Consider the following 22,802-nt stretch of genomic DNA (forward strand, 5'->3'; position numbering starts at 1 on the left):
ACGTACTATTTAATATATGAGTATGTTTCACTGGATCACGGGTGGTGAATAGAAAATGAGGTAGATGATTTGATGTTGAGGGACTGATGGGTGTGTGTGGTTGGTTAACTTGGTTCACGAGTGCTTCTGAGTGATGGCTGATGAGTTTGAATGGTTATTCAGATGAGTTTAGTATGTTCGTTATTGATTATATGTGAGACTATGGGTGGATTGATCAACCATTTTCACGGCCATATGTGGCTACATGGACTTATATGTGAATATTCATCAATTTCATTCCTATGTCAATATATTTTACTAATGTTTACAAATTACTTTGAAGGACTTTTCAACACTATTTAGTATGATTTCTAATAATTACTCATATGACTTGTTTACTTTAGAGGCTATTTAAGAAAGAAAATAATACTTTAAAAATGAAATTGATAGTTTATTCTCTCATTCTTTTTCTTCTTAGTTCTCAGCTTCTCGACTTTACTTTTTCTATAAAAAAATATTTTGGTCGGATTTTGGTATGATGGGTCAAGTAATTTAGTAGAAAATTATTACATAATAAGTTATTTTAAGATTTTTTTTACAAAAACTAAAAAATGCTCAAAATTTATACAAAATTATAAAATAGAAAAATTATGAATAAATTATTTTATTAAAATCTTATTTTTGGCTCTCCCAATTTTTTTGTTCAAACTCTTGCTACTGGAAGAAAAGGTGATAGCTAGGTTCAATTCTCCTTCCTAACAAAGAAACAAAAAAAAAAAACCTTGAGATCCCAATCTATTGTGCTAGGGTAAAACTAACTGATCCAGCACAAGAGTTGTTTCCTAGAGTAAGGACTATCGATGGGCATAGGAGGAGTCTTGAATCTGTTTCTTCTTCAGAAGGGATTTTAACTTGAAGGCTCCTGCTTCCCCCCTTCAGTTTTCTCATTGACCCCAAATTTGATTAATGAGGATCTTCTTCATTAATTAATCATTTCCTAATGCACTGGTATGCATACTTTTTCCTCTTTCAGAAACTACTAAGGTGTCTTACTTCAGTTTGAGCTTTATGATGGAGGAATTAATGGATGATGGTCTCCGTGATCAACTAGAACAGGATGCATGTAAAGAAACGGTTAGGCGTGGAAAAGCTGAAAAAGATGCCATTGATGTTATTCGCAGGGTAACTTTTCTTTAGTTGAGTCCTTATTACTTCTGCAATGTGTAGATGATCATGTTTTTATAATGTGAATAGTTAATTCTAGTTGTTTGTAAGATTGTATCCAGTTTTCTAGTTTTTAAATTATATGGGTCAAGTGGTAGGTTCCTAATAGATTGTTTGGCACACTTTTACCTATTGGTTGGTACTTTGGTGGCGAGGGGAGAGGGTATACATGTTAACAAATTAATCCTCTAGTTTTTAAAAAAATTGAACAACATAACATTTTTAACTAAAAAATTAATAATTTAAGAAACAATTAAGAGCAGAGAAAGATTAATTATATTATTATGGTAGAACAATTTATAGAACTGTCATTTTCTATATTTAATAAAAGAATATTCTTTTACAGTGAAAGAAAAAAGTAAAATATTTTTTATAAGAAAAAAATCTTTCAAACATATTATTTTCCTAAGATTATATAAGGGTATTTATGTCACGTACACGACTTTTTTTTAAACTTTCTACACAACCAACCATGAAAATGAAAAAAGTTATAATTTTCTTTTTCTTTTATTTTTTCCTCTACAGGCAAAAAACCTAAATAGTAGTTTCTAGTGCTTTTCATTCTTTTCATATTCTCTTCTTTCACTTTTCTTCTTAAACCAAACATATCCTAAATGCTTATGAATATTCAAATTCTTTACAATTTAATACTGACAACCACCTCATTACTATTACATCGATCAATTATTGGTTTAATTTTATATTATCTGTAGATAAAGTAAATGTTGAATATTTTATTCTTTCTTATATATGATTTTTGCAATAAATATTTTATCTTTTAATTTATTAATCAATATCTTAAAAACATTAGTTCTTAAGAATCATAGATTTTTTCTTTGTAGTTGGTTTTCAATTACTATTGCAACAGATTAATATACAGTATTAAAATTTGATGGATGTCGTCTTTTGTTTTTTTTTTTTTTTTGTCAATCTCTTTTAAACCTTTCGAAACAGTTATTTGTCTTTAATAATCTCCACCTCGTGGTATTTTCATTTACACATTCAAATTGATATCAATAGTAAGTGAATAAAAAGGGAGGCAAAGACTATTAGCATCAAGAGAGAAGGAGTTTATTTCTTGAAAAAAGATTATATACACAAGTCACTAGAGTTCTAATATCCCCATTGATTGAAAAAAACATTCCTCCATTATCTACTTAATTAATAGATCAAATGATGTAACTGAGTAAGGAGAAAGTATAACATTCATGTCTTCACTTGCAGCCTCAAGTGAAGTGTGTTGTGGCACAATCTGCATTTAAAATGAACCAAAAACAAATTAGCATAAGATCTTTCTATAGATGTATCTATCCAGCCTATGTATAATTATAAATTAGATCATTTTACCTTCTTTGGTTCTGAGAAAGAATTCTCTTCTCTTACATTAGGCGCTGTGAGCACTATCTTTGTTGATCCAGATTGTTGCACTTTTGAATCCAATCCATTTACAAAAATTCTAAGGTTCTCTGTATGATCTCCAAAGTTTACCACCTGTTATATATGTTAATTAATTCAAAAGGTGAGTTTAGCTTAGTACCTATATATCTATCTTTAAGTTAAATTTATTTTAAATTCATTGTTAATGAAATTTTAAGAGAATCAATTACCTTTATTCTCAGGTAATTCTTCTTATTTGCAGGGTTTGTGTACTCAATTGCAGAAGCAGCAAGGGATTTATTAGAAGAACTGAGGAGTGTTGAATTAAGCAAAGTTGCTCCACTCGAAGGAATAAAAAGACATTGCACCCAATAACTGGGAGTTTCATAGTGCCGATAAGAGTCAAATGCAATTGCATCCGGCGTCCACCTATATGTATATATATATAGTAATAGATTTCAAACCATCTCAATCTATTCATATCATAAAATAAGGTATAATACTAATAATAATGATGAAATTAACCTAAGACAACAACAAATGATCATTTTTTTAGGCTAGACCAAAGCATAGGAGAATTACTTTCTATCATTTGCGTTTACAAAGAGCGGTGCATAGCTGACCATGGAGACGATATCACTGTAAGAAAAAACCGATAATTAAAAACACAAGTAATGCTGTTTAACTCAAGGTAACACCAACTAATTCATAAAATTTAAGGAATAAAACTATAGTTAAAAGTTAATTAACCAACAAGAGTTATAAGGTTGATGGGTTGATATTGGATTGTAAAAGGAGAAACAGAAAGAAAATGATTATGATTTTAACATTTTCTGTTAATAAAAAGTTAATAATTATCCATAAAAAAAATTAATCCAACCTATTCTTTTCTAGTCCAATAAGGAATGCAGCTTCAGCCACGGCAGCCAAAAGTGTTCCATTTCCGGCATCGTCCTGCCAAACAGCATACTCACTCACAAACGCCTGTAAAGAAGATGTTAGGCATTTATCTGAGTACAAAACAATTATGCATACTCCATATAAATATTTTAATCAAAAAATTAATTAATCAAACCTTTGGACCATATCGTGATACATTATCGAACTTAGTAGACTTCGAAAACATGTCCTCAGCATTTGTATAAATCTAGTATAGAAAAATATATATTAACAAGGATAACATTCAATTGATCAAACTAACATAGGAAAATTAACATTTTTTGGAACTATATATCTTGGAAATGTTACATGAAAATCGTAAAGATCAGCCGGATGATCTAAAGGGTTTTCAGAGCCATCACAGTTTGAAATAATTTGAATATCTGGATAAACACGTCTTATGGCATCATAAAACTTAAGATAATTTCCTGGAAAAACGAAATTAATATATCAATAAATGAAATATGATAACTAATTAACTCAATATGCTATAAAAAAATATGTCAAAAACAAGGAAAATCGTACCTTTGTAGTTAAACTTGTCACAATCTTCATTTCCAATTGCAACAATTCTCAAGTCAAATGGCTTGGGATGTCCCATGGAAGCCCTAAGAGATCCCCATCTTGATTCGGGAGAACCTCTAGCAAACTCAATTCCGTCCAGAGCTTCCTGTGAGTTAACGGAAAGATACATAGAAAAAAAAATATTATAATTAAGAAATAATAAATTTAAAAAATAATAAAGCATAAAATGAAAAAAAAATTATACGTGCACAAAAGGCGCGATGGCAGATGTATTGACTTCATCGTGGTGGCTAATACCTAAACAAAATATTTGGTTAATTAGAAATCTAAAATAAATAAATAAAATAGTTATTGTATATATTGAAACGATGGTTTATAATAAATAAAAAAATATATTGTTACAGAAAATCCTCTTTTACTATAAATTCTCGACTAGCAAAATTTTAGTTAAGATAAGAAACTATATACCATTGTTAAACACCCACACTGGCAATGCACCAAGATCCTCAGCTAACTGCTCGAGAAACAAATAGATCGATTTCTCAATTCAATAAGAAAAATTAAATATCCATATATGCATGAGTTTATAAAAGGAAACCCTACTTGAAGGCCCTCAAAGAAACCAAATCCGTCATCACTCCAATAATTCCATACATCTCCATAGTGTCCTGGTCTCTCTTCCCATGGTCCAACTGTGTCTTTCCACCTAAATGCATTTCTTAAATAATCTCCTTCAACATAACACCCACCTAATAATGCATGCCAAAGTTTCAACATAAAATTAGTAGGTCTAAGAGAAACTATTTAATATTTGCATAACTAAATTCACAAAACTTGTATGGATACACACTTGGAATGTGACTAATAAAAAAAAACAAATATATTTACCATTTAGTTACAATATTTCTTTTTTAGCCATAGAACCTTATAACTTAATTATAATCGAACCTAAGTTTCAAAAACATAGAATTTTAATGTACCGGGGAATCTGAAAAATTTTGGTTTCAAATCTGCTACCATTTGGAAAAGATCCTTTCGGAAACCATGACCCTGTGTCAAGAGAAGATTAATTAATTAAGTGAGACAGTTATTAGAAAAGAATGAAAGAAAAAAATGCATTGCCAATGCCATCATGCATATATACCTTATATGTGTCTAAGGGCATTGCAGACACTTGGTCTAACCACACAAATCCACTCTTGCTTGTTGTTATTTGAAGACTTGCATTATGATTTGTAGCCTTGGCTTCTATTATAACCTCCATCCTTGTCCAATTTGTAACATTATGTTTATAAGATCTGCCACGATAATTGACCAATAATTAATCTATTAGGTTTATATAATACAATGTATATATAGTCTCTATATGTTCTAATTAATTGAAAAGCATACCTAATGTTATTTGAAGCCAACTTTTCACCTTTCTCCGTTCCAACAAATGAAACGTTTAGGTTAATTGCACCATCTGCTTTAGCATAGAAGACTACTTTGTACTTCTTCCCTTTCTCGATATTCTGTTTACGAAAATTAGAAATGATCAGAAATAATATTTCGCTCATTATTAAAAATTTAAAAGATTGTAACTAAGATTACTATTATACTTACCATGCCCCAGTAACCAGGATTTGAGATGCCAACACCACCCGATGGGCAAGGATTAGATTCATTACAAAGAACTTTCATACTTAATGCAACTTTATTTCGCTCAAAGGAAGAGGTACGATCAGTTGAGACAAGTATGGTTGAATCATCTCCAATAATAGACCATGGATAAATATTTGAGGGAACATTGGAGCCTCCAGCTTCAAAACCTGACAGAGAAATTTATAACAAACAAAAATTAAGAAAAAAAAATCCTAGAAAATGTTAATTAAATCTCATTGTGCATAAGTGTCCAAACAGCATGAAGGAAAAACTTTAAGAGCATGGAAATGACCTCTATTCCTCACAAGCTCAGCCCACAATCCCCCAGCTCCTGCATGATTGATCTCCTGCGAAAGATTGAACAATTTTTTGAAATGCGCTAAAACAGACTAAAAACTTAATGGACTTCAAAAAAATCATACTTAAAAATCTACAAAACAACAATTTAGTAGACTACCTCAAAAAATGCTCCAAGGAAAGTATCTGGAATTTTTCTCGTAGCTATAGCATCAATGATCAAGGTTGAAGTTTGTTCTGCAAAGCAACAAACTGTGAAGCACGTTATGCAAACAAGAAAAATCTTAAAAGAAAGAGACATAGTTGCTTGTTAGTACAACTCCAAGTGATTCTTTGAACTTGTTTTTATAGAGGAACAAGTGAGGAAGATAACAACAAAGTAGACCGATAAGACTAAATCTTAACAAATTAATTCTTTTGGTGCAGATGGAAATAAAATCTTAAAAAGTTAATTGTTTTAATTTCGATCTATTTCAAAGAAAAAATCCAAGTTTCGCAGTGGAGATCTTCCTTAATTCTCTTTGGATATAGTTCAAGTTTCGTAAATAAAACAATATTGCATAAAAAAAAAACTAAATGAGGAAATGGATGGCTCATATTGCCTACCCTTTCGAACAATATCAAAGATACTAAAATGTTCATTAAACACATGTATCAAAGACCGTTCATAAACAACTCAATCCAGACTGTAAATGACAAAAAGTATAAGGAATACTGAAATGATAACATAAATGTTGGCTTTCTTCTACTAAATAAACTTTTAATTAATATATAATTTATTTATTCAAAATGAATAGAGTGAATCACAACTGTTTTTACACCACAAAAAATTATTTGTGATCCTCTTATGAGTTCATTTTAAATGCATTGAACAATGAAATATATAGGCATCTATCTATCTACTCTAAGAAAATTAACCCCTTCCTATGCCACATGTTAATTTTTTTAGCAAGTTTTTTCCTCCCAATTTTTTATTTCTTCCATTTCTCACTCTTTTCTCTGTCTTCATTTTTTTACATTTTTTCTTTTCTTTTTATTTTTTGTTACGTTTCTTTCTTCTTCTTCTTTTTCTTTTTTTATGTTTTTCATTTTGTTTTTAATTTTTAGCGTTTTCCCTTTTTATTTTGTTTTTCTTATTTGAAGTTCTTTTTTTCTTTCTCTTATTCTTTTTAAATAATAATATGCTCAATATTATATAAAAGTATGTTGTTATTATTATATTAATTGAATGATATATATATATATATATAATATATATATATATATATATATATATATATATATATATATATATATAATTACTTATTACTCATTTCTTGTTAAAACTGATTATAGTTTAGTTAACTAAATTTATTTTTACTTTGAAATATAGAAAATCATTTTTACATAGAAATCCTATAAAATAAATTTAAACAGCTTCATAAATAAATATTTTATTGATTGAAATTTATATTATAAGATTAAAAAATTATACTAAAAATTAATTTAAATTCTATTAGTCAATATAGTTATTACAAAATAATATTTTAACTCTATCTTTAAAATTAAATCATTAAATATATTTTTATTATAAAATAACTTTATCATAGAGACTACAAATATATCATTCACATGAGCTAATCATGCTCGAGACCACTGTGACGAAAAAGTTCTTTCTTCAAATGCACATAAAAAATTAATAATATTTAAAATAGTTTTAATTCTTTTTATGCTAGTGACTATAAATATCATTCACACGAGAAACAATCATACTCAAGATCATTAAGGGCGACAAAATTATTTCTTTAAATATTTTTAAAAAGTGCATACCAAAGATTCAATAATATCATAAATTTAAATAATTTTTTTATGTAAAGACTACAAATATCCTTCGAAAGAGACAATCATGCTCAAGATCACCATGAAAACCAAAGTTTTTTCTTTGAATATTTAACATAAATGCATAAGAGAGACTTAAAAATAGTTTTGTTTATTTTAAAATCCTATAACATCATTTTCATTCAAATGTATAAAATAATTTTAAACAATATCATAAATAAATATTTTGTTGAAAATAACCATATTATGAAATTGAAATTTCTATACTAAAAAATAATTTAAATCTAATTTTAATGTATTTATTATAAAATAATATTTTGATTATATGTTTAATAACTTGTGTTGATTAATATTTATATAGTACTGTTAAATTTTGTATATAAATATATAATCACTATATTAAAATTAATTTATTAACTATATTGTTCTTTAAAGCATATTTAAATTACCAACAAAATAATATCATAACTTAAGTTAATTTTATTTTTTTTATTATGGAGAACAAAAGTATTATTCATGTGAGACAACCTTACTTAGTTAACCCTATTAAAGATAATAAATCTCTTTTAGCGAGTATTTAATTCAAATACATACATCATATATTAAAATAGTTTTACTTAAAAGTCATATACAATAAATTTAAATAATTTTATAAATAAATATTTTTTTTAATTAATATTATTTATACAAGTCAATGCATATATAAAAAGAAAAATTATTAAGTTATTAAATTTAACACAATAAAAATGTGTAAGCACAGTAGAAATGTGAAAACATAAACTAAAAGAAAAGAGGATATATAATATTTTACTTTTTTTCTTCCACTAGGGAAGAATATTTGGACAAAGTATAGTGTAAATGACCAATCAGTTTTTCTTCCAGCAACTGATGATGAATTTAAAGAGTGAGAAGATGGTGGTAGATGTGGTTTCCTGCTACGACTCTTGATAGGATTTGGTGGAGGAACCATTTATGGAGTTCAAATAGATATGTATGGTTTTTCTTAATCAATTGCAATAATTTGCTTTTTGGAGGTGCTGATGTCGTGAATACTGTGGCTGATGATGTGGATCACTCCTTGAGTCATTGTTTGTAATGGTGCTGATGAGATTGCAGTGAGGCTTCTCCATCATCTTTTGTCTATTCCTAGCCAATTTACTGATCCGATTCCTCAGATTTGGAGGCTCAAGGACAATTTTTCCTTGTATGGATACTCCCCACCGATGTTAAATATATATATATTTTTTTCTTTTTTGTTGAATTAAAATTTGAAATGCTAACTTTGAAAGTTGAAATACTATTTTTGTATAGAACTTCATTCAAGTATTTTTTATTTTTGTGATCATGTTAATAGTATAAAATATTTATTGTTAGATGTCGTAATTAGTTATGTTAAAAGAAAAATTATTAGGTGATTTAAGATCATTATATCATATATGATAAAAAAAATATTAATTAAATGAATAATATACATGATAACGATCTAACAAGAATTAACTATATTATTATTTAATTTAAAAGATTTTAGTCAATTTAAAATATAAATTTATCTATGTGTCACACGATTACTAGACTGGATCATGGATGACATAATCTTGTATCACCTACTAATTCTTCTTATTAGTGAACATGCATAAAGTTAGATATTTTTTTTTCTCAACATAATTTATTTTATATCTAACACTTTCATAAATCAGTAATGTTGATTTCATTTAAGTGTTTTCACTCCTTGGTTGATGCCCAAATTAATTAAATAACTTAAAAGGCTTAAATACATTTTTTGTCTTTGCAATTTAATGATTTTTTATTTTTTTGCAAAATTATTTTTTTATTTTCAGTTTTTATAAACTATGTTTGTTTTATTTTTTGTTCTTAAAATATTTTAGATAATACTTTAAACAATCATCTAAAGTACTTTGAAAAAAAATAAAACAAACATAATTGGTAAGGATTAAAAACAAAAATAATTAAAAAAAAAACAAACATGTTCTCAAGTGTAAGTATTATAAAAGGATATTTTCATTTTTCAGTGTAATTCCTCATATAATAATAAAGTATAATGAGGGGCTTAATGGTAAATTTAGTATCTTGATGATTTGGGAGGAGTTTTTGAAGGGTCAAAGGAGAAAAGGGACACAAGTCAATTTTATTTATGGTAAAGAAGTTGGTGGCATCGATATAAGAAAGGCAAGTTTGGTCGGAATAAGATTCAAAACGCTGTTTTTTTGCAGTTTCTTCGATTCTCTCTTTCTCTTTCTTCAGAAAAATTAAACCCATTCAAAGAAAGAAAGAAAGAGCGATCATTTCCAATCACAATGGCAGATCAACTCACCGATGAACAGATCTCGGAGTTCAAGGAAGCCTTCAGTTTGTTCGATAAGGATGGCGATGGTATGTTTCAATTTTTTTTTAACGGCAAATTTTAGTTGTTAATATGTTAGTTTTTTTTTGTTAGTTGTACCATTCGAATCTCTATCACATCTTTTTTTGTTTTTTTTTTCTTATTTTCCTTTGCATATTTATTTCATTACCATCATCATTTTAGTTATAATTAGTTCCTTTCCTCCCTAGATCTCTTTTCTTTTTTATAAAATAAATTTATTGTTGTTATTTTTGGCTAGCTTCTGTTTTGTTATGTTTTTTTGGTTCAAGTTACCAGAACAAAACAGAGAGAAAAGGATACATATGAATTTATAGTGCTTCTGTTTCAAAAGAAAAGATTAAAGGAAACAATTTATTAATTTTGCTTTTGTTTTTGCTTTCTTTTTGGTTTCACATCCCAACATTAATACCCCAAGTATAACATGATTGCAAGCTGAAAGAACTCTAGGTCTTGCTGATGCCTATGATTCATATTATATTAAAACATTGTATTCTTTTTATAGATTTTTTTTATCATGAAGATTTTAATTGTTAAGTTGTTATTTGTGAAAAAAAAAAATCTCATTTTTTTAAATATTTAACAAGATTTTAATTATGAGATATTTTAAAGAACGAAATAATCAGAGCATGTAGATCAATTGGTAAGGTTGTTTGACTTCGAGTCTTAAATATGCAACTAATAAAGATTATCTTCCGTGAAATATACTAGCAATCTTTACCAAAGAAACAAAATAAGATTTTTCTTTCTTATTCTTTTTTAATCCAAGGGAAGAAGGGATCAGAAAATTCAGAATCAAAACTAATTTGGAAGATTTTTATGCAGATTGCAGAAGCAATTGAAACTTGTGGCATCTATTCCTATGAATATGATTAATACTTGTAAGCATGTGCTAAATTGTGAGGTTCTGTTTGATGTGTACTTGGTGTGTGACCTGATTGTAGGTTGCATCACAACAAAGGAGCTTGGGACTGTTATGCGTTCGTTGGGTCAGAATCCAACAGAGGCTGAGCTCCAAGACATGATCAATGAAGTAGATGCTGATGGGAATGGCACCATTGACTTCCCTGAGTTCTTGAACCTCATGGCTAGAAAGATGAAGGACACTGATTCTGAGGAGGAGCTGAAAGAGGCGTTCCGAGTGTTTGACAAGGACCAGAATGGGTTCATTTCTGCTGCTGAGCTCCGCCATGTGATGACCAACCTTGGGGAGAAGCTCACTGATGAAGAGGTTGATGAGATGATTCGAGAGGCTGATGTCGATGGCGACGGCCAAATAAACTACGAGGAGTTTGTTAAGGTCATGATGGCCAAGTGATGGTAGTACACCATCTCCACTAAATTCTGAACTGATGGAAAAAAATGACAAGGTTGAACTTGTGATATAGTACACCTAGTCCTTGCCTAATGTCATTACTGTCTTATTTCTAGATTTTTATTTGATGTTTTTGAATTCAATCTAAACGACATTTAGTGGAAAGCTCTGCTGCTAATAGTAATTGTGGTGGAATGGTGTCTTTCTAGTTTCTGTTGTGACTTGTGTCTCAAGTGCTTGATGTTTATTCAACTCAGCTTTCTTCTGCTCCTAATTTTTTTTGTCTCAAGTAAATAAAAGAACCCCTCTATAAGGAAGCTTGAAATGACAACCATCTATACCAAACCATGGTTGGTATCCTCTCACAAATCATTTTTTCATTGCATCCAAACATACGTATCGCCTTTTTGAATTCTAGGTTTTTATAGATTCCAAGTTCTGATTCTAATTTTACTATGCTTCCTAGATTTATTTTAGAAACAACTCACTGAAGAGGAATAAACATTATGATTCAAACCCCTATTTTCATCAATGACTGTCCTTAACATTAGGCTCCAATCCCTACTTCTACATCAACTCTACCTATATTCCAGCATATGACATTTTAGAATCCTATCTAAGTTTGCTTTCAAGTTTTTGAGCAATCCAAGCAGAAGTAGCTTCCTTATCCTTGTTTTTGGTTTGTCTTATGTAGTTGTGTACAACATTGTAAGTTTTGATCTTATTTGTTAGTCTATCCGGGCATAGAGAAGCATGAGTACACCATGGACAATCTTCAACAGTACATTTAGCTTTCACCCTAGACTTCTCATTTTTTAAGTCTGAGAATTTGAAATCCTTCATGTATAAAAGCGTCTATAAGAACTTCTCTAAAAGATAGACATCAACAAACCAAAATCCTCTTTCCCTTTCCCACTAGTATGTCAAACAAATGGCCTGCCCAAATACCCATGTCTTGTATATCATCATCTGAATGACTGAATGTACATGTACCTTATCACCATGATATCTTCTTGCTCATATTCAAAAACTCGAAATCATCACCACTCTTGCGATTAGATTCACTACTCTCATGTTCTAGAACTCGATTTACATTAGATTCACTTATTTCAACTTCATTCTCCATGCCTATATGAAACATTTTCACTATTTATATTAGCATTATTTTCACCAAAAACAATATTGATAGCTTCCACTTCAACATTCTCACCTCCGTTGCACTTTTCAATATAGGCAAAGCAATAACAAAGTAACAATATGTAGACCTTAGGGAATTTAGTAGCTAATACCTATGGTACCTCAACTAACATATAAAAATAAAAATAATATTTGCGGCAAACAACAACTCAAGTACAATGCTCAACATTTAGTGGATTATGCAACTTCATTAGTTCATTAACATCTAGGCCCTCCGACACCATTTTAATCACATCATTTCTTTTTTATCCGAAAATATTAGTTTATTAATTTTTTATTAGAAATATCAATGAGATATTTAAACTCTGACCTCTTTCTTCTCCTTCACTCTTAAATCCTATATTTCCAACCATGAAATTAACCTGGTTCCACAATCCATAAAATGAACCATAATATCATTTTTTTTATTTGCAAAGATTAAAGGGAAAACATACAAAATATTAATACCCAAATCTTAAACCCATTTTCATCGGTAGATTTATGTAAGGCATATTTTGTCCAAAAATATTGAAGAATGCAAAAACAGACGAATCAAATCAATTTCGAATCCCACTTAAGTGGTCCCTCTACTTTTACTTTGGTCATGTATGAAGGAGATAAAGCTAGAGAGTATGATCCCAATATGGCAAACCTTACGGGTGGCATCTAATGGCGCTTTATGCAAAGTTTTAATTTTTTTTTTTTACCACTGAATATTTGTCTAGCTGCATAATCAAGGTTCGAATTTTATATCATTGGTTAAGTTAGAACAAATTACACCAATTAAATATATGCGTAAAATAAGTAGAGTATCACAGGAAGTTTACAAATAATTTTAAGAAAAATAACGAGATTAATTATAATTTTAAAACCCTAATTTTAATCTGGGTTATAATACTACTCGCTAAAGTGGAGCGATATCTAAGAATGGAGATAGCATCGGATACTAAGTGTGTTTAATATAAATAATTAGAAACTTATAGTTACCATTGAATGATTGATAGCATATCTTAAGTGTTGGAATCATTTTTAAAAAGTGATTTTGTCTTTTGTTTTTTAAGAAAAAGTGAGTTTGCTATATTAGCCTTAATAATGATAAATAAATAAAAGTACACTTCTTTAATTAAAACTATTATATTTATCGAAAATTGTGTAACATTTTTTCAAACAATTAAAAGTAATTAATAGAATGCAGTATTTAAGCTTAAAAAAATAATGTAGTATTTAATATTTTTTAATTTCAATATTAAATGACTGTCAAAAAAATATTCCAATATCAAATAAAGTAATAAGCCGTTCTAAAACATAGGTATTGGAGTAATGTGTAATAGTGGCGTAGGTGAAAACTGAATCTAAACATAAAAAGAAAAAGAATAATGAATCTAGTTAAATAGTATAAGAGGAAAATCTAAGATGAATTGTAAAAATAAAAGCCGGATAACACAACAGTAAATATGCAGATGTTTTTGTCTCGGACTCACAATAACTTAGATTTAGTTGGTATAAATAGTAATTTTTGTCCTAGGATATGTAGAACGTGGATAAATTTGTTCCTCAAAGATAAAAATTCAAATTTTAATTCCTAAAAGTGAAAAAAGTACAATAAATTCATTAGTATGTTATAGTTAATGGAAGAGCTACGTGACATATTCAGAGATGAATTGGTCAATATTTTATACATTCATAGATAAAAATGACTATTTATTTAAAATATAATTTAATTTTTATCTTTTTTTTAATCGTTACAAACATAACATTATAATAACACTTGAAAAAATAGAAAAACAAGCATAGATTAAAACAAACATAATAATAAGCATAATATTGATTAATAAGCATAATCTATATGTTATTCTAAAATTTCTAACGTTTGAATTAATAAACATAATAATAAAAATAATATTGATTAATAAATATAATACACAGTATCTTTGGGTACTTTATTGTAAAAGTACTTATGTTTAAAAAAACCTTACCTCTATAACGGATCCAACAAACGTTGATGGAGAAGTAACCCATAGTTGCTTCCGATTGAACGCTCATTTGCAATTGTTAAACATCATGATATTTCATTTGATGCAACTTCAACGATGGTTTAGAGACCCAAAAAAAAAAAAAAAACTTGTTGTTGCACTAACGTATAACATTGAATTGTCTTAGGCAACGTGGTTTCAATATTGAACCGATTTGCCCTTCTTCTAAAGTCCAAGAACTTGCGAAGGCAAATACTCTCCACCTTGACTAAACCACTGTGGATGGATGTAGAAGGCATCGTCAACTTTGTAAAATTTAGCAGGGTTTAGAACCCCACCTACTCACCACAATTTTGTCAAAATTGGTTGATTAACATGTTGAGATCATCTTTGTTTTGATAACCAAGCAAGAGATTTCTTTTTCAATTCATAATCTAGCGTGATACAACCACAAGTATAGATCCGATTGATGATTGTTTAGTGTTTTGCAAATCGATTAATACTTGTGTTTCAGTTAAATAAAAACAAATATTTGATAAACATAAAAAAGTTTGTGACTTTTTCTTTCTTTTTACTTTTTCGTTCATTTCAAAAACACAAAGCTAAAAGCTATTTAAAAATTTTAATTCAAACTCTATTTTGTATCGAGAATCAATTTTTTAATTGAAACTAAACATTTACTTAAAATCATACATGATATTTAAATAATCTAACATGAATCTAAGTACGCACTTAACTGTATTTTGTATAAAGCTCCATTAATATAAAAATGTGAGGTAAACTTGTTCATTTAATAAACCTTTTATAGTTGTTAAATTAAAATAAAAAGTTGGTTAAATTGTTTGAAGTAATGAAAAATGACATAATTTCTTTAAACAGTGTTTCTCTAAATTGTTAAATGCTCACATTCAGCTAGATTTTAGTTCTTTTTGTTCATAACTTGAGTTCAGCTTAAATCAATCCACAAGAGCACAGTTTGGAATTCAAAAGAAAATTTTTAATCCCATTTTCATAAATGAGTTGAATCCAAAAATAACCTAACTTAAGTCTACCGCTACTTATAGAGCATTCTTTCCCTAAAAGATCAATATTTTACCAAAGAGTATAACACAAGTCCAAAGACAACAAGTTCAATTTCATCCATTTACTCCTAACAAGAAATTACTAATTCATTATATAAAACAAATGTTGAACCCAGGAGACCATATCTCCACTCCTTCCTCTTTCTCTATCAAATTGTAAAACTAAGACACAATTAAAAAAAACATCAATAATTGAACAATTTTATTACAATCTTTTCAAACTTTTCTTTCTGGCATCTATCTTCTTCTTGTCCACCTGAGCTTTTGCTTGTCCACCTTCCTTCTTTTGGGGTGCAGAAGCAGCAGCAGAAATGACTGTAGCGGCAGCATTAGAACCATTAACAGCCGCTGCTGCCTGTTCCTGATTATTTCCTCTTGTTGCGGTGGCTGCTGGCAATGCAGCACTCGCCGGTGTGGTTTTGATGTCAGCACTAATCACAGAGGTGTTTGTCTGATCCACATTCAGAGCAGTTGTTGATTCAGATATAGCTCCGCTCTTGAATTTGGGCTTTGGTTTTGCATGGATTCCGGTGTAAAGCCTGCATGCCACAAATGATACTCCTCAATTCATGCATAATGGAAAATAATTTATGAACCAAGTAGATAGAGTAAGGTAACAATAGCATGGAGAAAAGTTTATCAAACGCGAGAAAATTATCAAATCCAACAACTAGCTCCCAAATGTTTATCAAAGTCAAGAAAATTTATCAAATCCAATAAAAAAAACACCCGAGTCTAAAATCAAAATTAGTGTAGCCCCTTCTCCACAAAAACATAAGGAATTATACGTCCCACATGTTACATCTCAACTCCTGTGCAATTGAGCAGCTAAAGAAACACAGCTCCAATGAGGTACATGAACTAGTTTGTTTGAGATATAAATACTACAGCTGGGATCACATTCAGCATGTGTCCCCCAATGTGGGAAACAAGGAAGAATGGACTCCTTTCTCTCAAACACCAAGGGTAGATATATATAGATGTCCGACTGATGAACTATGGCAGATGAAGAAAGCAATCTGTAATTGGGGGGGGGGGGGGGGGGGGGGGGGGGCTCAACATAGCTCTTGGTTCAAGTTTCATTTGCCATAAAAGATTTCAGAACAGGGTCTAAACCAGGGAGAATGCTAATGAAAAGGAACATATATATATTTTTTTTAAAAAATATTTAATATTTTTTTATGTAATTGAAAGCATCTAATAAAATGCTCCTTAGCAACACCATTCAGCCACTCATTAAATTTTCAAAATTCCAGTACAGGAATACCATCATTGGCTCAACTTACCTAGCATGTCTAGCATACTCCTCATAATTTTCAAGCAGCATTTTGCCAGCCTGTTCATTTAGAGCTGATTCAGGAAATGGTTCAATCAATAGACACCTAACAACCTGTTCAAAATGGGAATCAATGACAATAAACACAAAGACCAATCAAGCAAAACTTGACTCAATAAATCAAGAATATCTACTGCACTTACAATAAGAACATGCCGTAACCCAAGGCTAGGATTCCAATCCTTTTTAAGTGTGTTGACACAAATCTCTCCATTGTTTGCAATGTTTGGATGGAAAATCTTAGTCAAGAAAAAACCTACAACATTAAATTTAACAGCTTCATAAGACTCACAGCTTTGCAACATACAAAAGACTAGTAAGTGATTCTGTAAGCATTATAAATGTCATTTGGTTAAATAAACAATAAATTCCATCCAATAAAAAAATTTCAAAAAGAAAAGAATAACCAAACTAAAATTCAAGTAAAAAACAAACAGTATAATTCTGTCTCAATAATGTAAATAGAAGATTATAAAATGGCCCATATGGGGAGTCTAAAACACACCTTTAGGTGGAGAATGCGGGAAATCATGAGACAGCAACAGCTTCATTCGGAAAACTCCATTCTCATAAGGAGTTCCAGCTGCAAAATTATAGTACTGCAGTTAGTTTGAGCTCCTTACCAAATGCGAGTGCTCAATCATACAACAAAAAACATAAAAGCTACTTACCTGGGCCTTCAATGTCAGAAAATATTGTCGAAAAATCATCATCATTTACCACAACCTTAATGCCCTCAGGAGGGGATTCATCAAGACTTTTCAACTCCTTGGCAAGTTGCTTAATTACATTTGGTGGAAGATTTTCATTAGTGGCCTAAAACAAAAGCACCATATAACAATGTAAGAATGTTAATCACACCAATGAAATGGAATTAAACAATCATGACAAATAATATATTGAATAATGGAATGGCAGATTGATGACACATATCTGTATTAAGATAGCACCAGTCATACACTCTTATGAGCAAAAGCAATTGCTTACCATCAGCACAAAGGCACCCTCAATCTGTTTTGTACTAAAGAGGAATGGCCTTTCCCAAACTGAATTCTCAAACTTGTTGATCAGATCAAAAGATGCAACCAAACCAAAGAAAAATTGCCTGCAAATGTATTTTATTTTATTTTTTATCACGAATGAGAGGAAATTGTATCAAATTATCATGCACAAACACAGGATTCAAATAAATATACTAGAATCGGCACTAGAGGGAAGTATTGGCTGTAAAATAGCCGTTCACTGTTAATTGTAAAGCAAATCATGAATCTCTAATAACCCAAACTAGTCCGTTATTTGAAAACCACTAGTCCATTTCTCAGCTATTCTCCATGAAAAAAAAAATCAACAAAACACAAATAATCAACAGTAAGTTGTGAATCAAACTCATTTTAAACATCAAAATAATAAAAATTCAAACACACACAAGAGCACAACGAGACATCTAAGGTTAACACCTTCTCAGACACTTCTACACACAAAAGAACAGAAAGTTAGAAAATTTGTACACCCAATTGCAAGGGGAGAAAAAAAAAACCCACATAGATTTTTGTCTTCAAAAACATAACAACAACTCAAATAGAGCTCCTGAGCCTGAATTATCTCATTTACCACAAAACCCTACATATATACAAGATTTAAATAAATAAAAAACAATTTTCAGCCAACCAGTTTTTTTTTACAAAAAAAAAAGACTTAAAATTGAAAAATCTCATTTTTGAAAAAAAAAAGACTGAAAAGAGAGCCAAGCAAAACCCTACTGGGCAAAATGAAACCCCAAGAATCTCAATAATCCTAATCTAACACGAAACAAAATCACCCCACAAAAACAATCATTTCTTTGATTGGTAAAGCATCAGTCACAGGACACGATAAGACACTTCGAAAACAAAATCTGGTGTATCATCGAAACCTCCAATTGAACAGATTTTTTAACCCAAAGAGAAAAATTGAATGAAAAAAAAAATGAAAAACCCACAAGAGCAAAACCATAACGAATGAAACCCAGATGAGGATTCACCTGCACGGAACAGAAGAAGCTTTTGGGGGTGTGAGAGGAGAGAAAGAGAGAGAGAGAGAGATCCCTCCTTGGAATGAATGAACGATTGATTGGTGGAACTTTGAGGCACAGAAATTTAATATTTATTCAATTCATAAGGTAGTAGAATTTAATTAATTTTCGGGCTGCATTAATTATTACTAGTATTTAATTTTAAAAATAGTAGTAATTAATTAATTGTTCACCAAAAAAATTAATTAATTAACTCATTAACTTGACTGAATTAATTATTAAATAATTGTAGTAATAAATCAATTAACTTGACTGCATTAATTTTTATTTAATTTAAAAATTGTAGTAATTCATTAATTAATTACTTACTTTGACAGCATTAATTATTAATTAATTTTAAAAAATTATAGCTATGTTAGTATTTTATTTATAACAAATATTAATCAGTGCCCTTAATTAAAAGAATAAAAAAATTTAAAATATATAAATTATATTGTTTTTAACTTTTTTTGTTTTTTATGATTTTTATAATAAATATTTTTATTTTTATTTTTAATTAATATTCTAAAAACACTTATTAGCAAAACTCGTTGTTTATTTGATGGATTTGGATATAAAGTAACTTATTAATCAAATCATTAATAGCTTAATCACAAATTAGGTCTAAAAATTATTACAATATTTTGAAAAGACGTGTTGCTTAGCCCAGATCTCCTGGGTATGTAGACGTTGGATTCTTTGTGTCTACCTAAATTGGATGGGTGTTCCACGCGTTCTCGCTGAGCGTGAACCTCACTTTCTGTTTACCCCGTACGATTCATTAACGGTCTAATGATTTCAAAATAAGAAAACAATCATTTTAGGCTAAATTATTCACATGTTCTTGTTGGTAGAGAGAGAAGAAAATGGAATAAATAAAATGAGATGCAACACATACTTATATATTTTATTTTAATTTAAAATTTTCATCTTATTTTTTTATTTCTTTTCACTCTTTTTAAACAAGCACCCTAATTTTATTTCATATATTGTAATTTAAAGTATTCTATATGAAAAAATATTTATAATTTAAAGTATTTTATAAAAATATTCATAAACAATTTTATAAAGAAAACTAAAAATTATATTTGATATAGTGATTCTTTAAAAATGCATTTATTTTTTAATTTTAAAAAGTTTTACATTTTGTATCCTGGAAAGAATTTTTTGGAATGCAAAATCTAAAATTATATTCTAAAAACTACTTTTTTTTCAGAACTTTATTCTTTATTATTATATTCCAAAATCACAGAAAGTAATTTTTGAAATTCTGTTTTAGATTTTGCATTTTAAAAATTACTTTTTAGAATATATGTAAAACAGTATTCGAGAGAAACTACTACTACTTCTTTTTTAGAAACTGATAAGGGGAATTTAAGTATAAAGAGCACTTATGACAGTAAAAAAAAAATAAAAATAAAAGGTGAATGTACTTAGAGAAAATGAGAAGTGAATATAACATTTGCCATATATAGTAATGGCTTGAGAGCCCAAAAAAGCCTGGTTTAGGCATTTGAATCATGTATTTTCTTATTTGAATCATGCACCTTTTATTATATTTTAGAATGTTTATTACGAAATGTAAATTTACATTCTGAATAGAGTTTTTGAAATATAATTGGAGGTGCATTTTCAATAGTGGGAGTGAAAAAACAAATGCCCTTGGTTTATGTAGCAGCCCACCAGGCACTAGTGCGAGGCTTACACGTGCAATACCAACCCGCAGAGTCAAATAAGATGGTTGTTGAAATCCAATAAAAAAGGGGGTAGGTAGGAAGAGTCTCTACACTTTCCACTTCCTACAAATATGTCATTTTTCCTTAGCTTGTGAATTGTGAGGCAGAAGAGATTAGAGAAACAACTATGGAAGGAGAAAATGGAAAGAAGCTGAAAATATTGTGCCTCCATGGATTCAGAACAAGTGGGAGTTTTCTTAAAAAGCAAATCAGCAAATGGGATCCTTCTATATTCACTCAATTTGATATGGTAATTAATGTTTTTTTTTAATGTTCAAGTTTGTGCATGCATGAAGCATTTTTAACCTTAAGCCTGTTGTTCTTAGACATTTCAAATTCTTCCTTTTATTAGTGTTAGTGCTGATTAGCCCTTGTTCTTAATAATTGCTAATGTTTTTCAACTCAATATAGTATAGTTTACTGCTAAGTATAATGTAGTCTTTTAATTTTTCCTGAGTACAAAAATATACAGATGGAAGCAATAGAACCAAAAAAAGTTAAATGCATTATTGTGTTGGAGTGATCAAGAGATCATGCGTTCGAATCTGCCCACTATCATAACATACTAATTGTCAACGTTTGCCGACAAAAAAAATGTATTATTGTGTAAGCGTGAAAGGTATGGAGCATCTAAATTGTATTATTGTGACAGGTTTTCCCAGATGGTAAATACCCTGCAGGAGGGAAGTCTGACATAGAAGGCATCTTCCCTCCACCTTACTTTGAGTGGTTTCAATTCGAAAAGGTAGAAATACTATATCCTCCTATCTTTTCATTTCAGATTTGGCTGACTATGTAGTAATTGAAATTTACTGAACATGTACACAAATCTTGCTCAGGACTTCACAGTGTACTTTAACTTGGAAGAATGCATCTCATACTTATGCGAATATATTACAGCCAATGGTCCCTTTGATGGCTTCCTTGGCTTCTCACAGGTAAAACATTCATAATTGTTCCAAGAGTATATCTCTTCTTGATTTTACTTGTGTATATTCCTATTATGTATAGCTAGTATTTGACTCAAATTTCTTCTTTATGTAAATTAGGGTGCAACTCTTTCAGCACTTTTGATAGGTTACCAGGCACAGGCAAGTAAAATACAACTATGATTTGTTTTATTTGTAATTTCAATTCAACTGCAAACTTCTGACTGGTGAACATTAAATTAACAGGGAAAGTTACTAAAGGAGCATCCACCAATAAAATTTCTCATATCAATATCAGGATGCAAATTCAGAAATCCCAGCATATGCGATGTTGCCTACAAAGACACCATCAAAGCTAAATCTGTTCATTTCATTGGGGAAAAAGATTGGCTGAAACTTCCTTCTGAGGATCTCACATCTGCATTTGACAAACCCCTGATAATAAGGCATCCCCAAGGTCACACCGTACCACGATTAGGTATGTTAACGCTCTCCTCTCCATGCTTCTTGGTTATGTTTTTCACACTTCAAACTGAACTTTCCTTGTCCTATTGCTAACAGATGAAGTGGCTACCAGTCAATTGAGAAAATGGATTACCGAAGAAGTCCTATGTCAACCAAAAGTTGGCATCTCAGTTTGTGAGCATGAAACAGACCATGAAGAAAAGAAGTCAGAGAAGGGGACCAAGCTAGAACCCTGTGGTACCAATCAAGACAAAGGTGTAAACGGTGTTGAAATAAACAAGGGTTCTGAAACAGTAGAGGTGGCTCAAGCCTGACGATAAGGACTTCTAAGAGGAAGCACCTGAATTTTTAATATTAAATTATGTATCATGTATGATTGGTGATTCATATGGACATGTTTTATGATTTCTCGATCTTTAATAAATTATTATGTATTGTGGATGAGTGGTGATTCATATTGATACTTGCTGTCTAAAATGAGAGGGGAGTCCTTAATGTACTGCACAGATATATTCAGCATTAAAATAAAATTCGACGTATTCCCCTTGAATCAATCG

General features: G+C 29.8%; 4 protein-coding genes across 4 annotated transcripts; 2 read left to right on the forward strand and 2 right to left on the reverse strand.

Annotated features, from left to right (window-relative positions):
- Positions 1 to 2,356: 2,356 nt before the first annotated feature.
- On the reverse strand, positions 2,357 to 6,286 carry LOC100812703 (alpha-L-arabinofuranosidase 1). Its single transcript, XM_014774067.3, has 17 exons — positions 6,146 to 6,286; positions 5,981 to 6,035; positions 5,650 to 5,855; positions 5,437 to 5,558; positions 5,189 to 5,342; positions 5,025 to 5,094; positions 4,648 to 4,793; positions 4,513 to 4,558; positions 4,289 to 4,341; positions 4,045 to 4,189; positions 3,829 to 3,947; positions 3,656 to 3,727; positions 3,461 to 3,564; positions 3,163 to 3,219; positions 2,811 to 3,009; positions 2,551 to 2,694; positions 2,357 to 2,455 (listed from the first exon to the last, which is right to left on the reverse strand). Exons 1-17 carry the CDS (start codon positions 6,284 to 6,286, stop codon positions 2,357 to 2,359), a joined length of 1,932 nt encoding a protein of 643 aa, XP_014629553.2.
- A 3,754-nt stretch (positions 6,287 to 10,040) lies between these two features.
- Positions 10,041 to 11,706, forward strand: SCAM-1 (calmodulin). The gene is given in 2 exon segments (NM_001251308.1): positions 10,041 to 10,194; positions 11,128 to 11,706. Coding segments are annotated over 2 exon segments (450 nt in total). The 5' UTR covers positions 10,041 to 10,118; the 3' UTR covers positions 11,502 to 11,706.
- A 3,919-nt stretch (positions 11,707 to 15,625) lies between these two features.
- LOC100811067 (ubiquitin-conjugating enzyme E2 22-like) lies at positions 15,626 to 19,179 on the reverse strand. Its single transcript, NM_001253026.2, has 7 exons — positions 19,086 to 19,179; positions 18,053 to 18,170; positions 17,737 to 17,881; positions 17,571 to 17,648; positions 17,209 to 17,321; positions 17,016 to 17,119; positions 15,626 to 16,268 (listed from the first exon to the last, which is right to left on the reverse strand). The coding sequence occupies exons 2-7, from the start codon at positions 18,053 to 18,055 to the stop codon at positions 15,935 to 15,937; spliced, it is 777 nt and encodes a 258-aa protein (NP_001239955.1). The 5' UTR covers positions 18,056 to 18,170; positions 19,086 to 19,179; the 3' UTR covers positions 15,626 to 15,934.
- A 1,765-nt stretch (positions 19,180 to 20,944) lies between these two features.
- LOC100812874 (dihydrofolate reductase-like) lies at positions 20,945 to 22,799 on the forward strand. Its single transcript, NM_001255249.2, is given in 6 exon segments — positions 20,945 to 21,101; positions 21,504 to 21,596; positions 21,691 to 21,789; positions 21,901 to 21,942; positions 22,027 to 22,258; positions 22,342 to 22,799. Coding segments are annotated over 6 exon segments (687 nt in total). The 5' UTR covers positions 20,945 to 21,098; the 3' UTR covers positions 22,560 to 22,799.
- Positions 22,800 to 22,802: the final 3 nt, after the last annotated feature.

This window comes from Glycine max, chromosome 3 (genome assembly GCF_000004515.6).
Source record: "Glycine max cultivar Williams 82 chromosome 3, Glycine_max_v4.0, whole genome shotgun sequence".
NCBI lineage: Eukaryota > Viridiplantae > Streptophyta > Magnoliopsida > Fabales > Fabaceae > Glycine > Glycine max.

Bases quoted from the DNA above. Each gene is read 5' to 3' on its own strand.
- LOC100811067 (NM_001253026.2), bottom strand. The intron at 17,649-17,736 runs GTAAGTAGCTTT...ATAATTTTGCAG, and splicing joins TTCTGACATTGAAGGCCCAG to CTGGAACTCCTTATGAGAAT. The intron at 16,269-17,015 runs GTAAGTTGAGCC...TGTGGCATGCAG, and splicing joins GAGTATGCTAGACATGCTAG to GCTTTACACCGGAATCCATG.
- LOC100812703 (XM_014774067.3), bottom strand. From the start codon at position 6,286: ATGTCTCTTTCTTTTAAGATTTTTCTTGTTTGCATAACGTGCTTCACA. The intron at 3,010-3,162 runs GTAATTCTCCTA...ATATACATATAG, and splicing joins GTAAACGCAAATGATAGAAA to GTGGACGCCGGATGCAATTG. The intron at 2,456-2,550 runs GTAAAATGATCT...TTTTAAATGCAG, and splicing joins CTTTCTCAGAACCAAAGAAG to ATTGTGCCACAACACACTTC.